This window comes from Mytilus californianus, unplaced genomic scaffold, assembly GCF_021869535.1.
Source record: "Mytilus californianus isolate M0D057914Y unplaced genomic scaffold, xbMytCali1.0.p SCAF_2, whole genome shotgun sequence".
Taxonomy (NCBI): Eukaryota; Metazoa; Mollusca; class Bivalvia; order Mytilida; family Mytilidae; genus Mytilus; species Mytilus californianus.
Window position 1 is genome coordinate 42911780 of NW_026262668.1, and position 17322 is coordinate 42929101.

Genomic DNA, 17322 nt, shown 5'->3' on the forward strand with positions numbered 1-17322 from the left:
GTACTACTTTTGGGACAAATTATATCAAAATTATAGAAAACTTCATCGGCTCTAACTCAAAATATGGACAATTTTATGTTAAGGGGGTCTTGAAATCTTTTGACGGCTTCCGAAGTGCTTATTTTTAACCTTTTTCAGCTGGACCAAATCACTACTTTACTTTAAATTCATGACCCAAATTTTTTTACAGTGTAATTTCATCCCCCTACTTGCTATTTAAGGCATAAAACATGGAGAAATAAATTTGGAAGGGGTATAAAAAAAATTGGCAAGTAACACACTGTCCACACTAGGGACTATATTTGTGGACAACGAAAATCAAAGGACGATAACTGTGTACTCGGACCTAATAGGATAGAAAAAGTTGACCAATCTTAATAAAACTTGGTATGAATAAAGCTTAATAAACTATGAGACTGCTTACAAAGTTTCATGGCAATAAGATATACATTATAGACAATATGATAAATTTTATATTCAACTTTGCGTGTTAAATTTTGACGTTAAAATTGAAAATTTTCAACTATCAACATTTGGGGCTTTTAAAATTAAAATATTGCAAAAAAATACTTTTAAAATGCCTTAATATATAATATATCATGTATTAAAAGCAATAGAGTACTCATTTGATATATCCGACTTAGCATAATTATTCAAAAGTCAAATTTATATGAGCCTGTGCCTAAAAATGGAGGTTTTCCAATGAAGGGGGGTCTTACATGAAGATGTAATATTTTCCAGCAATTTTAAATTTGTGAAGCTTTTTGGTTATAAATAATCCTTACATATGTATTTAATGTACTTTAAATGGAAAGAAAACTTACAAATAACATATCATATTAGTTTAAAAGGGTCTTAGGCCAAGTAAGACTGAAAATAATTTAGGGTCAATTTAGGCCGTAGCACATATTTACATTTAAAAATGCATATTGAAGCTATAGGAAATAAAAATGTGTGTCTTTTCTATCATTTCTATACTCAGGTGACATGATATAATAAATCTGAGCACAAAAAGACTCTTGCATTCAACTTTTTTGGCAGACAGTATGGTCTGATACAAAGATTTTTCACTTTTTAGTGAAAAACTTGCAGGCAATTTTAGTCTCAACAGGCTTATATTTGAACCACTTACTATCCTACAGATAAAAAGAAAGATATTATGTGAAATGAAACAGGTACAAAAGACATTATTTAGTGCTTTTTATACAAATTTAGTGAGGTTTTTATTATGGACTTCAACTTTTATGTACCAAGCTCCTCCCATTTAACTTGATCCAAACAGGGCGTTAGACGAGGGTCATTAATACAACACATTTTGCACATATTGTCTGAGATAATCTTCTTTTCTGTTGATTCAGAGTTCACAAATGAGTAATACAACTGGATTAAAGCATAGAAACACAAATATTGACACATGAAAACCTGTCAGATAGAAAGTCAGAATGCCACTTATGCATCAAAATTGAAAAAGCTATGAAATGCTTATTTTAACCATATAATGACAAAATTGGTCATTTTTGCAGAAATTCTATCAAATAAAAGTTTATATCCTTTAGTTTCATGCTATTTGACAAATTGACACCATCAAATCAATCAGAGAAGTTGCCAAAGTACAGATTCTATATTTCCTGATTTCACCTCTTAGGTCCGAGTACACAGTTATTTCGTAGTGCATTTCTTTTAGACAACAAATGAAAATTAAAAAAATCCCACCTGCGCTTTCTCAATAATATTTTTACAGTGTGTTGTACTACTTTTGGGACAAATTATATCAAAATTATAGAAAACTTCATCGGCTCTAACTCAAAATATGGACAATTTTATGTTAAGGGGGTCTTGAAATCTTTTGACGGCTTCCGAAGTGCTTATTTTTAACCTTTTTCAGCTGGACCAAATCACTACTTTACTTTAAATTCATGACCCAAATTTTTTTACAGTGTAATTTCATTCCCCTACTTGCTATTTAAGGCATAAAACATGGAGAAATAAATTTGGAAGGGGTATAAAAAAAATTGGCAAGTAACACACTGTCCACACTAGGGACTATATTTGTGGACAACGAAAATCAAAGGACGATAACTGTGTACTCGGACCTAATAGGATAGAAAAAGTTGACCAATCTTAATAAAACTTGGTATGAATAAAGCTTAATAAACTATGAGACTGCTTACAAAGTTTCATGGCAATAAGATATACATTATAGACAATATGATAAATTTTATATTCAACTTTGCGTGTTAAATTTTGACGTTAAAATTGAAAATTTTCAACTATCAACATTTGGGGCTTTTAAAATTAAAATATTGCAAAAAAATACTTTTAAAATGCCTTAATATATAATATATCATGTATTAAAAGCAATAGAGTACTCATTTGATATATCCGACTTAGCATAATTATTCAAAAGTCAAATTTATATGAGCCTGTGCCTAAAAATGGAGGTTTTCCAATGAAGGGGGGTCTTACATGAAGATGTAATATTTTCCAGCAATTTTAAATTTGTGAAGCTTTTTGGTTATAAATAATCCTTACATATGTATTTAATGTACTTTAAATGGAAAGAAAACTTACAAATAACATATCATATTAGTTTAAAAGGGTCTTAGGCCAAGTAAGACTGAAAATAATTTAGGGTCAATTTAGGCCGTAGCACATATTTACATTTAAAAATGCATATTGAAGCTATAGGAAATAAAAATGTGTGTCTTTTCTATCATTTCTATACTCAGGTGACATGATATAATAAATCTGAGCACAAAAAGACTCTTGCATTCAACTTTTTTGGCAGACAGTATGGTCTGATACAAAGATTTTTCACTTTTTAGTGAAAAACTTGCAGGCAATTTTAGTCTCAACAGGCTTATATTTGAACCACTTACTATCCTACAGATAAAAAGAAAGATATTATGTGAAATGAAACAGGTACAAAAGACATTATTTAGTGCTTTTTATACAAATTTAGTGAGGTTTTTATTATGGACTTCAACTTTTATGTACCAAGCTCCTCCCATTTAACTTGATCCAAACAGGGCGTTAGACGAGGGTCATTAATACAACACATTTTGCACATATTGTCTGAGATAATCTTCTTTTCTGTTGATTCAGAGTTCACAAATGAGTAATACAACTGGATTAAAGCATAGAAACACAAATATTGACACATGAAAACCTGTCAGATAGAAAGTCAGAATGCCACTTATGCATCAAAATTGAAAAAGCTATGAAATGCTTATTTTAACCATATAATGCCAAAATTGGTCATTTTTGCAGAAATTCTATCAAATAAAAGTTTATATCTTTTAGTTTCATGCTATTTGACAAATTGACACCATCAAATCAATCAGAGAAGTTGCCAAAGTACAGATTCTATATTTCCTGATTTCACCTAATAGGATAGAAAAAGTTGACCAATCTTAATAAAACTTGGTATGAATAAAGCTTAATAAACTATGATAATGCTTACAAAGTTTCATGGCAATAAGATATACATTATAGACAATATGATAAATTTTATATTCAACTTTGCGTGTTAAATTTTGACGTTAAAATTGAAAATTTTCAACTATCAACATTTGGGGCTTTTAAAATTAAAATATTGCAAAAAAATACTTTTAAAATGCCTTAATATATAATATATCATGTATTAAAAGCAATAGAGTACTCATTTGATATATCCGACTTAGCATAATTATTCAAAAGTCAAATTTATATGAGCCTGTGCCTAAAAATGGAGGTTTTCCAATGAAGGGGGGTCTTACATGAAGATGTAATATTTTCCAGCAATTTTAAATTTGTGAAGCTTTTTGGTTATAAATAATCCTTACATATGTATTTAATGTACTTTAAATGGAAAGAAAACTTACAAATAACATATCATATTAGTTTAAAAGGGTCTTAGGCCAAGTAAGACTGAAAATAATTTAGGGTCAATTTAGGCCGTAGCACATATTTACATTTAAAAATGCATATTGAAGCTATAGGAAATAAAAATGTGTGTCTTTTCTATCATTTCTATACTCAGGTGACATGATATAATAAATCTGAGCACAAAAAGACTCTTGCATTCAACTTTTTTGGCAGACAGTATGGTCTGATACAAAGATTTTTCACTTTTTAGTGAAAAACTTGCAGGCAATTTTAGTCTCAACAGGCTTATATTTGAACCACTTACTATCCTACAGATAAAAAGAAAGATATTATGTGAAATGAAACAGGTACAAAAGACATTATTTAGTGCTTTTTATACAAATTTAGTGAGGTTTTTATTATGGACTTCAACTTTTATGTACCAAGCTCATTTTGCACATATTGTCTGAGATAATCTTCTTTTCTGTTGATTCAGAGTTCACAAATGAGTAATACAACTGGATTAAAGCATAGAAACACAAATATTGACACATGAAAACCTGTCAGATAGAAAGTCAGAATGCCACTTATGCATCAAAATTGAAAAAGCTATGAAATGCTTATTTTAACCATATAATGCCAAAATTGGTCATTTTTGCAGAAATTCTATCAAATAAAAGTTTATATCCTTTAGTTTCATGCTATTTGACAAATTGACACCATCAAATCAATCAGAGAAGTTGCCAAAGTACAGATTCTATATTTCCTGATTTCACCTAATAGGATAGAAAAAGTTGACCAATCTTAATAAAACTTGGTATGAATAAAGCTTAATAAACTATGATACTGCTTACAAAGTTTCATGGCAATAAGATATACATTATAGACAATATGATAAATTTTATATTCAACTTTGCGTGTTAAATTTTGACGTTAAAATTGAAAATTTTCAACTATCAACATTTGGGGCTTTTAAAATTAAAATATTGCAAAAAAATACTTTTAAAATGCCTTAATATATAATATATCATGTATTAAAAGCAATAGAGTACTCATTTGATATATCCGACTTAGCATAATTATTCAAAAGTCAAATTTATATGAGCCTGTGCCTAAAAATGGAGGTTTTCCAATGAAGGGGGGTCTTACATGAAGATGTAATATTTTCCAGCAATTTTAAATTTGTGAAGCTTTTTGGTTATAAATAATCCTTACATATGTATTTAATGTACTTTAAATGGAAAGAAAACTTACAAATAACATATCATATTAGTTTAAAAGGGTCTTAGGCCAAGTAAGACTGAAAATAATTTAGGGTCAATTTAGGCCGTAGCACATATTTACATTTAAAAATGCATATTGAAGCTATAGGAAATAAAAATGTGTGTCTTTTCTATCATTTCTATACTCAGGTGACATGATATAATAAATCTGAGCACAAAAAGACTCTTGCATTCAACTTTTTTGGCAGACAGTATGGTCTGATACAAAGATTTTTCACTTTTTAGTGAAAAACTTGCAGGCAATTTTAGTCTCAACAGGCTTATATTTGAACCACTTACTATCCTACAGATAAAAAGAAAGATATTATGTGAAATGAAACAGGTACAAAAGACATTATTTAGTGCTTTTTATACAAATTTAGTGAGGTTTTTATTATGGACTTCAACTTTTATGTACCAAGCTCCTCCCATTTAACTTGATCCAAACAGGGCGTTAGACGAGGGTCATTAATACAACACATTTTGCACATATTGTCTGAGATAATCTTCTTTTCTGTTGATTCAGAGTTCACAAATGAGTAATACAACTGGATTAAAGCATAGAAACACAAATATTGACACATGAAAACCTGTCAGATAGAAAGTCAGAATGCCACTTATGCATCAAAATTGAAAAAACTATGAAATGCTTATTTTAACCATATTATGCCAAAATTGGTCATTTTTGCAGAAATTCTATCAAATAAAAGTTTATATCCTTTAGTTTCATGCTATTTGACAAATTGACACCATCAAATCAATCAGAGAAGTTGCCAAAGTACAGATTCTATATTTCCTGATTTCACCTCGTTGGTCCGAGTACACAGTTATTTCGTAGTGCATTTCTTTTAGACAACAAATGAAAATTAAAAAAATCCCACCTGCGCTTTCTCAATAATATTTTTACAGTGTGTTGTACTACTTTTGGGACAAATTATATCAAAATTATAGAAAACTTCATCGGCTCTAACTCAAAATATGGACAATTTTATGTTAAGGGGGTCTTGAAATCTTTTGACGGCTTCCGAAGTGCTTATTTTTAACCTTTTTCAGCTGGACCAAATCACTACTTTACTTTAAATTCATGACCCAAATTTTTTTACAGTGTAATTTCATCCCCCTACTTGCTATTTAAGGCATAAAACATGGAGAAATAAATTTGGAAGGGGTATAAAAAAAATTGGCAAGTAACACACTGTCCACACTAGGGACTATATTTGTGGACAACGAAAATCAAAGGACGATAACTGTGTACTCGGACCTAATAGGATAGAAAAAGTTGACCAATCTTAATAAAACTTGGTATGAATAAAGCTTAATAAACTATGAGACTGCTTACAAAGTTTCATGGCAATAAGATATACATTATAGACAATATGATAAATTTTATATTCAACTTTGCGTGTTAAATTTTGACGTTAAAATTGAAAATTTTCAACTATCAACATTTGGGGCTTTTAAAATTAAAATATTGCAAAAAAATACTTTTAAAATGCCTTAATATATATTATATCATGTATTAAAAGCAATAGAGTACTCATTTGATATATCCGACTTAGCATAATTATTCAAAAGTCAAATTTATATGAGCCTGTGCCTAAAAATGGAGGTTTTCCAATGAAGGGGGGTCTTACATGAAGATGTAATATTTTCCAGCAATTTTAAATTTGTGAAGCTTTTTGGTTATAAATAATCCTTACATATGTATTTAATGTACTTTAAATGGAAAGAAAACTTACAAATAACATATCATATTAGTTTAAAAGGGTCTTAGGCCAAGTAAGACTGAAAATAATTTAGGGTCAATTTAGGCCGTAGCACATATTTACATTTAAAAATGCATATTGAAGCTATAGGAAATAAAAATGTGTGTCTTTTCTATCATTTCTATACTCAGGTGACATGATATAATAAATCTGAGCACAAAAAGACTCTTGCATTCAACTTTTTTGGCAGACAGTATGGTCTGATACAAAGATTTTTCACTTTTTAGTGAAAAACTTGCAGGCAATTTTAGTCTCAACAGGCTTATATTTGAACCACTTACTATCCTACAGATAAAAAGAAAGATATTATGTGAAATGAAACAGGTACAAAAGACATTATTTAGTGCTTTTTATACAAATTTAGTGAGGTTTTTATTATGGACTTCAACTTTTATGTACCAAGCTCCTCCCATTTAACTTGATCCAAACAGGGCGTTAGACGAGGGTCATTAATACAACACATTTTGCACATATTGTCTGAGATAATTTTCTTTTCTGTTGATTCAGAGTTCACAAATGAGTAATACAACTGGATTAAAGCATAGAAACACAAATATTGACACATGAAAACCTGTCAGATAGAAAGTCAGAATGCCACTTATGCATCAAAATTGAAAAAGCTATGAAATGCTTATTTTAACCATATAATGCCAAAATTGGTCATTTTTGCAGAAATTCTATCAAATAAAAGTTTATATCCTTTAGTTTCATGCTATTTGACAAATTGACACCATCAAATCAATCAGAGAAGTTGCCAAAGTACAGATTCTATATTTCCTGATTTCACCTCTTAGGTCCGAGTACACAGTTATTTCGTAGTGCATTTCTTTTAGACAACAAATGAAAATTAAAAAAATCCCACCTGCGCTTTCTCAATAATATTTTTACAGTGTGTTGTACTACTTTTGGGACAAATTATATCAAAATTATAGAAAACTTCATCGGCTCTAACTCAAAATATGGACAATTTTATGTTAAGGGGGTCTTGAAATCTTTTGACGGCTTCCGAAGTGCTTATTTTTAACCTTTTTCAGCTGGACCAAATCACTACTTTACTTTAAATTCATGACCCAAATTTTTTTACAGTGTAATTTCATCCCCCTACTTGCTATTTAAGGCATAAAACATGGAGAAATAAATTTGGAAGGGGTATAAAAAAAATTGGCAAGTAACACACTGTCCACACTAGGGACTATATTTGTGGACAACGAAAATCAAAGGACGATAACTGTGTACTCGGACCTAATAGGATAGAAAAAGTTGACCAATCTTAATAAAACTTGGTATGAATAAAGCTTAATAAACTATGAGACTGCTTACAAAGTTTCATGGCAATAAGATATACATTATAGACAATATGATAAATTTTATATTCAACTTTGCGTGTTAAATTTTGACGTTAAAATTGAAAATTTTCAACTATCAACATTTGGGGCTTTTAAAATTAAAATATTGCAAAAAAATACTTTTAAAATGCCTTAATATATAATATATCATGTATTAAAAGCAATAGAGTACTCATTTGATATATCCGACTTAGCATAATTATTCAAAAGTCAAATTTATATGAGCCTGTGCCTAAAAATGGAGGTTTTCCAATGAAGGGGGGTCTTACATGAAGATGTAATATTTTCCAGCAATTTTAAATTTGTGAAGCTTTTTGGTTATAAATAATCCTTACATATGTATTTAATGTACTTTAAATGGAAAGAAAACTTACAAATAACATATCATATTAGTTTAAAAGGGTCTTAGGCCAAGAAAGACTGAAAATAATTTAGGGTCAATTTAGGCCGTAGCACATATTTACATTTAAAAATGCATATTGAAGCTATAGGAAATAAAAATGTGTGTCTTTTCTATCATTTCTATACTCAGGTGACATGATATAATAAATCTGAGCACAAAAAGACTCTTGCATTCAACTTTTTTGGCAGACAGTATGGTCTGATACAAAGATTTTTCACTTTTTAGTGAAAAACTTGCAGGCAATTTTAGTCTCAACAGGCTTATATTTGAACCACTTACTATCCTACAGATAAAAAGAAAGATATTATGTGAAATGAAACAGGTACAAAAGACATTATTTAGTGCTTTTTATACAAATTTAGTGAGGTTTTTATTATGGACTTCAACTTTTATGTACCAAGCTCCTCCCATTTAACTTGATCCAAACAGGGCGTTAGACGAGGGTCATTAATACAACACATTTTGCACATATTGTCTGAGATAATCTTCTTTTCTGTTGATTCAGAGTTCACAAATGAGTAATACAACTAGATTAAAGCATAGAAACACAAATATTGACACATGAAAACCTGTCAGATAGAAAGTCAGAATGCCACTTATGCATCAAAATTGAAAAAGCTATGAAATGCTTATTTTAACCATATAATGCCAAAATTGGTCATTTTTGCAGAAATTCTATCAAATAAAAGTTTATATCCTTTAGTTTCATGCTATTTGACAAATTGACACCATCAAATCAATCAGAGAAGTTGCCAAAGTACAGATTCTATATTTCCTGATTTCACCTCTTATAATAGGATAGAAAAAGTTGACCAATCTTAATAAAACTTGGTATGAATAAAGCTTAATAAACTATGAGACTGCTTACAAAGTTTCATGGCAATAAGATATACATTATAGACAATATGATAAATTTTATATTCAACTTTGCGTGTTAAATTTTGACGTTAAAATTGAAAATTTTCAACTATCAACATTTGGGGCTTTTAAAATTAAAATATTGCAAAAAAATACTTTTAAAATGCCTTAATATATAATATATCATGTATTAAAAGCAATAGAGTACTCATTTGATATATCCGACTTAGCATAATTATTCAAAAGTCAAATTTATATGAGCCTGTGCCTAAAAATGGAGGTTTTCCAATGAAGGGGGGTCTTACATGAAGATGTAATATTTTCCAGCAATTTTAAATTTGTGAAGCTTTTTGGTTATAAATAATCCTTACATATGTATTTAATGTACTTTAAATGGAAAGAAAACTTACAAATAACATATCATATTAGTTTAAAAGGGTCTTAGGCCAAGTAAGACTGAAAATAATTTAGGGTCAATTTAGGCCGTAGCACATATTTACATTTAAAAATGCATATTGAAGCTATAGGAAATAAAAATGTGTGTCTTTTCTATCATTTCTATACTCAGGTGACATGATATAATAAATCTGAGCACAAAAAGACTCTTGCATTCAACTTTTTTGGCAGACAGTATGGTCTGATACAAAGATTTTTCACTTTTTAGTGATGAAAAACTTGCAGGCAATTTTAGTCTCAACAGGCTTATATTTGAACCACTTACTATCCTACAGATAAAAAGAAAGATATTATGTGAAATGAAACAGGTACAAAAGACATTATTTAGTGCTTTTTATACAAATTTAGTGAGGTTTTTATTATGGCACATTATTTGAATCGTGCAGTCATATAAAAGACTCATACGGTCAGGTATGCTTTGGAAATTCAAGTTTATCAGACTACTCAATTGTCTCTATTTGTGTATATTTCTAAAGATAAATCCGAATATCTAAAAGACTTTTTTATTTGTATAATGCTTAATGTAAAGGGGAAACCGGTACAGTTTGGTCTTTGTAAAGATGTTGTGAATCAATTTGTAGCAAAAACAGAAATTAAAAATGGACGAATATATTATAAATAAAGATAAGAAACAAACAAACATTATTTTTTACAACGTCATAATTTGCTTTCAACTAATTGACATTCATAATAACATATCACACCATCAATAGATATTATGTGCAGAAAACGGTATGTCAGCTAAAGGAAATCATGACAAGACATGAAACTGTCGAATTCCACTGTCAAAGGAGGTGCCAATATAGTTGGCTAAAATTTTGTGATTTTTGGAACGTTTGATCCTTTCTTTTTTTTTTTGTTTGAAGATATATCATAACAATTGACAGCTAGAGAAAATGCTGATGGCTTGATAAGCTGCTTAAAGGGGCTTTCAGCTTGAGTCTAGTTGTTGTTACAATTTTTTCTGCCACTGCCTGGTTTAACCCTCGTAAGAAACTATCAGGACAAAGAATTTAGGCAACCAAAGTGGGACAAATGAGGACATGGGAATACATATATAACAAAAAAGACAGTGAGATCGATCAAAGTCTATCTATCTTTGCCTGATGTATATGCAACTTTTATCAGCTAAACGGTTATAAATATATACGCCATTCATCAATGCAAGGTAGATTGAAACTATCAGGGATTAACAGTTCATCAGCAATGAAATGTATCTAATAATAGTAAAATATACAATTTTTCGTACTCATAAACTTATATAAAATGAAGGGATTAAAAACATGTTCCTATCCAAACACTAATTTCTAGTTGGATATTTGTTTTAATTTTTGATTCATTGCATACTTATATAGATAAAAAAGGGTATTTTCCACGGTAATATAAAATGATATGAGATCTAGATACACGATCATTTGATATATAACGTACTTCAATATTTTCAGGGGGGCCACTGTTGTCTGTTCTGAAGGCGAAACACAAAGCATCTGTAACATTCTCAACTACCACACAATCTTTTCGTGAGAGTCCTCCAGGATGGGCAGGATCTGGACCAGGGTTTAATGGATATCCACCTACAATAATGTCAATAATGATCAATTATCATGATTAAACTATTAACCCCACTTATCTAGTGAACATATTATATTTAAATGAAAGATCAGAGGAGAAAATATAACGGTCATCCAACTAGTGAGCATGTATTTACCAGGAAAGGTGAGAGGAGCGCGAAAGTGACAATGGTATAGGCTATTTCACAAATAACACCGTAAAACAGAGACGAGCCAATGGATAGAATGTTCAGAATCAAAGCAAGATTTAAATCATAATCATTTTCTTTCATTTTCATTGTTGTTTATACTTACTTCTTTTAAATTTTCATAGTGTACTATGTATTTGAAATCCGCTCGAACTGATATTAATTATAATTATCGCACCTGCATGCCATGTTCCTAGTACTTCTTTCTCTTCAAACTGCCACCTAAAAAGGTTCGGTACTGCTGGTGGGCTGGTTCCAGGGTTAACACCAACAGAGACGGCTTGTATTCCTTTCTCGACCAATGTAGGTATTATTGCCTGTGTCATACCTTTACGGAAATTATACAAAATGAGTTTTGCTTCAAAAAGATATAAAAGTTCAACACTCCATAACATTTAAAAAAAGCAAACAAGCAACATAAAGAAGCCAAATTCATAGGGATATCTAAAATAACAGTCATAAGCGAATATTTAAAAAGCAAAACGAACTAGTTGGGTCAGAAGGAAGTTTTGCTTAATTTAAAGAACAGTTCTGTCCATTACACCTAATGTACAACACATATATTTAAATTTTAGATTTAACCTATCTCTTTCGTTTCATCATGACGAACACGAATAACAATGTTGAATACAATTCAAACAGAAAAAAATCCGGGCCAGCCTTACAAATATTTAATGTTTGTGGTTAGCTAGAAATCTAAAACAGAAAATCCAGTGGTCTTAAAAATCATATTTCAATACACAAAACTGACTAATATACTAAAGACTATTCTCACCCGGAACATCTCGTTGACTTAGTGTCCTATATTGTCTTGTTAAATTAAACATTGCATCCAAATCACTACTAATGTTTAAACTTAGTCCTAATAAAATTTCATTCATATTCTCTATCTGCATGTTCATTGGTCCAGCATGCCATGTTATATCCCCATATATGCTAACAGCTTCTTTGAAAGCTTGTAGTTCTTGGTCAGATGGACACTGAAATAAGAGTAACATGATATATATTAATAGAATCATGTGCATAACAGTGTAGCCGAGACCATTGATTGGCGCGCAAAAATATCCCATTGACTGGGTCAGATTAGGTGAACGTTCGTCTGTAACGCCCAAAACTCACGACGTATTTATTATAGACATTTAAACTGTGAGGTCACCAAAGGGTCTCAACGCCTAAATAAAATAATTCGAAAAACTAATCAGGAATAACCTTTGTGTTTTGATTTATATTGAATACTTACACTGAACTGCGGTCAAGCTTAGCGAAAGGTCGTGCAACATAATCAGTCAAACAAACTTTATTAGATTAACTCGTTAAGGAACGATCGTTTTCATTGGTCAATTCAAACCTTCGACCTCACACCTGCGAAAATAGAACACGCGTACTATAAAGCTGACTTCCATCGTCGTATTCCTGAACATGATTGTGTTCTTGATTATCGCATGGCAATTCTAGCTTTTATACATGTGCATGTAAAATTTTAAACTTTAATCTTAACAGTCACGTCGAAATATTCAATTCAACTGTCTCCTCTCAATTGGTCCTGGCTTAAGGGAGCTACCATTTTATTTTGATTGGGGGTGAATGACTTGGATGAAACATTTTGTCCTGCATTTTTTTTAGTTGTTATCTCTGTCCTGTCTTCTATTTTTCAGTCTGTTAGGTCCTGACTATATTTATTCGTTTATCCTGATTTTTTACATAAATCGTCATCCTGCCTTTTTTTGTCAAGTTGCTCATCCTGCCTTATCTTTTATTCAATGGACTTGTTGAATTAACGTTGTACTTGAAATGAAACCGTACTTAACTACAAAAATAACCAAATTACATACTAAAGATATTGCTCGATTTTTATAGTAAATGGGTTTGTGTTATAAACTGTCATGTTCATTATTCATATTCTTTCATAAGTTTTAGGATAGTGTGATTTTTTTTCTGATTTAGTTTACTTGATTTTGAAAAAAAAATCCCGAAATTCTAAGTAAATTCTGAACATGTAACCAGCCATGCTTTGTTTAGAGAAAAAATGGAGATAGCAAACCATGGCACAGTGGAAGGAAATGTACTTTATAAACTCCAGCGATATACTTTCTTAATTTATAATTAACTGTTTTGCTATCCTCGGTTGAAAATTATATATTGTAAATATTTAAATAGTTGCATAGAAAACAATCAGTTTTAAACAGTGTGGTTATTCACTAAATGTATTGATAAAAGGTGACTCCATTTTTGTACATACTTTTACAGTAGTCATCCTTAATTTCTTAATATTTCGTTTATAAGTTTATCATACATGTATGATTTTGTATTTCATTTTAATACGCACGCATGCCACACGTTACTTTGGCGGATTGTTCAACAATGTTATGCAAAGCTCTATTCTTACGGTATGAAATTAAAGGATAAATTTTCAACCAATCAAAATCGAAAACAGTACATTTATATAGTTCCTTATAAACTACGACATTTCTCACAAGTATTTATTTATTTTTTAGTTCCACACATGCAAAAATAAAATCTTCGCCGATGAAACATTTCAAACCTTTTTACACCAACATGCCTTCACTGAATTCATTTGAATTTCGTGGTGACCATGAAAGTACATTGCATAGTACATCTATATTCACGTGCACACATGGTACGATCTTTCGGGGACAATTTGCTCGTTTATGACACGTCATTTCTGAAGACCAAACGCTTAGCTTCTTTATTTTCGTTTTATAGCATGAAAACAATAAAAGAAGAATGTGCAACCCATCATAAATTTGAAATGGATCAGTATTATGAGATCCTTATCATAAGTAACTACGACATTGTCAGGATAATAACCTAGCGTCAATATGAAAGAAATTAAAGTGGTTCATACATTCATCCGTATAAAAGCGGCACATGTATTTTGTTTTATCCTTATATTTTTCATAGTGCGGTACAAGTGCTGCATGCATAAAGAATATTACTTAACACAAATTATTAGTATAATATTTCGACCCCACTATTTGAAATTCACAAAATACTTATTTAATTATTTCGACCAAAAATCATTGTTCTTTACGTTCGTAGTAACGTAGTACATTCCATTGTCGGTCACCTGTGTCAATTCACGTGCACACAACAATTGTTGTTGTATTTAAATCTTTCGGCCAATGAAGTGAGACGTTACAAGTTGTTTGTTTGTGATACGCCAGAATGTTATCAATGAATTATCAATCGCTAAACTTGACTGCATTTCAGTGTAAACGTTCTTTACTTGTGTTTTCGTTATGTTTTGATAATCAATTTTTATGACATCGCACGTTCTTTCAACAACAAAAAAAAAAGGATTTAACTGGCTTTAAAAGTTACAATGCATGTGTTGATTATTATCTTTTTTTTCGGACGTCAAAGCGATTTAACAATTGCGGTTGCATGTCCAATTATGTCATCTTTTAACTTTTATCTGGTCAAAATTTTATTTTAGAACGAATGCATGATCAACTTTAAAAAGTGTGCGTACACCAAACATATAGACAAAATATACTTCTGTCCTGTCTTTTTCGTACTTGCAAGTTATTAGACAATAAATAGGCTATTTGGATCAAGCCTTGTAGAATTTGCATTTACGTTTTTGAATAGGTAAAATGTATAGTTTGGTGAACTTTTCTGCTAACTACTATACTTGTGAAAAACCCTTGGCAACAGAAACATTTTCAGCTTTTTTTTTAATCGACCCAATTTACATAGTAATGGACGACTTCGTACATTTTATGATCGCAAATAAAATATGTATATAATATACTGTGCACTGTAGTTCGTATATATACTGAAACCCTTCGGCAACCCCACAGTTTAAATGTTTTTAATAAATACGTCGTGAGTTGTGGGCGTTACAGACGAACGTTCACCTAATCTGACCCAGTCAATGGGATATTTTAGCGCGCCAATCAATGGTCTCGCCTACACTGTTTTGCACATGATTCTAATACACAGTAATCCCGACTAAAATGAACGTGGCGCGCTTATCGATTATCATGATTACAGGCGTCATCTTGTATGGCCTAAAAATAGAGACCTTCTGTTTAGAATTTAAAATTGATACTATAAGTCAGAAGAACATTAGGAAAGGAACAAAATAAGCTAAAAATATTGATAGGTTATGGAGCTCCTTTTCGAGATATTTAATTTTTACGGCCGAAAATGCAATTGAACTGCAAAACTGATATATTTAATGCATTACAAAAAGAAATATTACGTTAGAGTAAATTCAGAAAAAGTGTTATTGTGATTTTCATGGTGTAGCATTGGAAACATTGGAATGTGAGGATCACTGTAACTTCATAATTCGATAATTTGTATGTCTATGAGAGACGTATATTACGGCCTTAAAATTAATCATTATATCCCTATGCAGAACCACTTATTCGACCCTATAATTAATATATCGTATAAATGCCCGCATTCTTGCTGCAGTATAAGTAATCAAGGTTTGATAGCACATCGAATACATAGTTTGATATGAGATGCTGACTTCGCTTTTTGGTCCATTGTTGAAACAAAGGCTAAAATGTTCAAGTCTCATGATTGATTCCACTGGTTTGTGGTTTTGACAGTCTATACAAGAATTCAAAACAATACAAACAAATATCTAATCGTGTAGTCTTCGTTTGCATAGATATGTTTTAAAAAGGCAGTTCTGTTTGTAAAACATGTTCGCTGTGTCAGAGCGAGATATACCAACCCTTCCGTCAAGAGTACCAAATATCATTTCTGGTTTTATTGGACTTCTTTGATTTGTTTTAATGGTGTACTTTTGAATTTCCTATTTGTTTTCGCAGTATATCTGTTGTATTTATTCTAAAAAGGAAGTTCAATTACTATATTGCGTTAGTATGGACCCATTTTTTTTTTTCATTTAGGAACGTCGTGGTTCGTTACTGTTATATATGTGTTTCCTCTTCAGACTGTGTGTTGTGAGGTGTAGTTGTTTGGATATCTTGTTGGTTTATAGGCAAATCTTTTATCATGAAAATGACACTAATGTCATAAATCCGAATCAGGTGACGGGAAAGACATTTCTTATCCAAAATATCAAACAGAATAACAATTAATTCGGTGTGTGTTAGTGGTCATGCTACAGTCAAACTGATTAATCTAATTTGGTAGTTGGAGAAGCGACTCATAAAACAAGTCTCCTCATTTAATAAATCATTGATAAGTTGGAGAAGTGACACATAAAAACATGTTTCAATATTTAAAATTATTTTAAATTGAGTGAAATTAATGCAAACCTACCTTTAATGTAATATTATTTAATGTGAAGCCTTGTGGACAGTCTACATACAAACTAACTAGCCAAGGGTGTGTTGTATATATAAACCTTTCCTGGTATTGTTTATCTCTGAGTTCTCGTGAAAGGTTCACAGCACGAGGAAAGTATTCATGGAAATATGTATTCAATATATTGTTGATAAATCCTGTCTGTGGAATGCCATTGTACCCAACATCTGTAACAGATTTATTCAAGACAAATCAGTTAGTCACTGCGTCTTTGTACATGTATGTATAATCATGTGACATTAGACCACCTCTACATTGTACAACGTTCTGGTTTTGAGCCCGGATAAGGAACATATCTTCTTGTGGACTGTTC

General features: G+C 30.9%; 1 protein-coding gene across 1 annotated transcript in view; it reads right to left on the minus strand.

Moving 5' to 3' along the window:
- The window catches only part of LOC127729865 (uncharacterized), a 101040-nt gene extending 83957 nt beyond the window's left edge, over positions 1-17083 (minus strand). Inside the window, exons 1-4 of the mRNA XM_052237793.1 lie at positions 16965-17083; positions 12472-12676; positions 11875-12024; positions 11369-11511 (exon numbers count right to left, since the gene is read on the minus strand). Coding sequence (XP_052093753.1) covers positions 11369-11511; positions 11875-12024; positions 12472-12598 — 420 coding nt within the window. The 5' untranslated portion in view covers positions 12599-12676; positions 16965-17083. The remainder of the gene's footprint in view (positions 1-11368; positions 11512-11874; positions 12025-12471; positions 12677-16964) is intronic.
- Between the last annotated feature and the right edge of the window lie 239 nt (positions 17084-17322).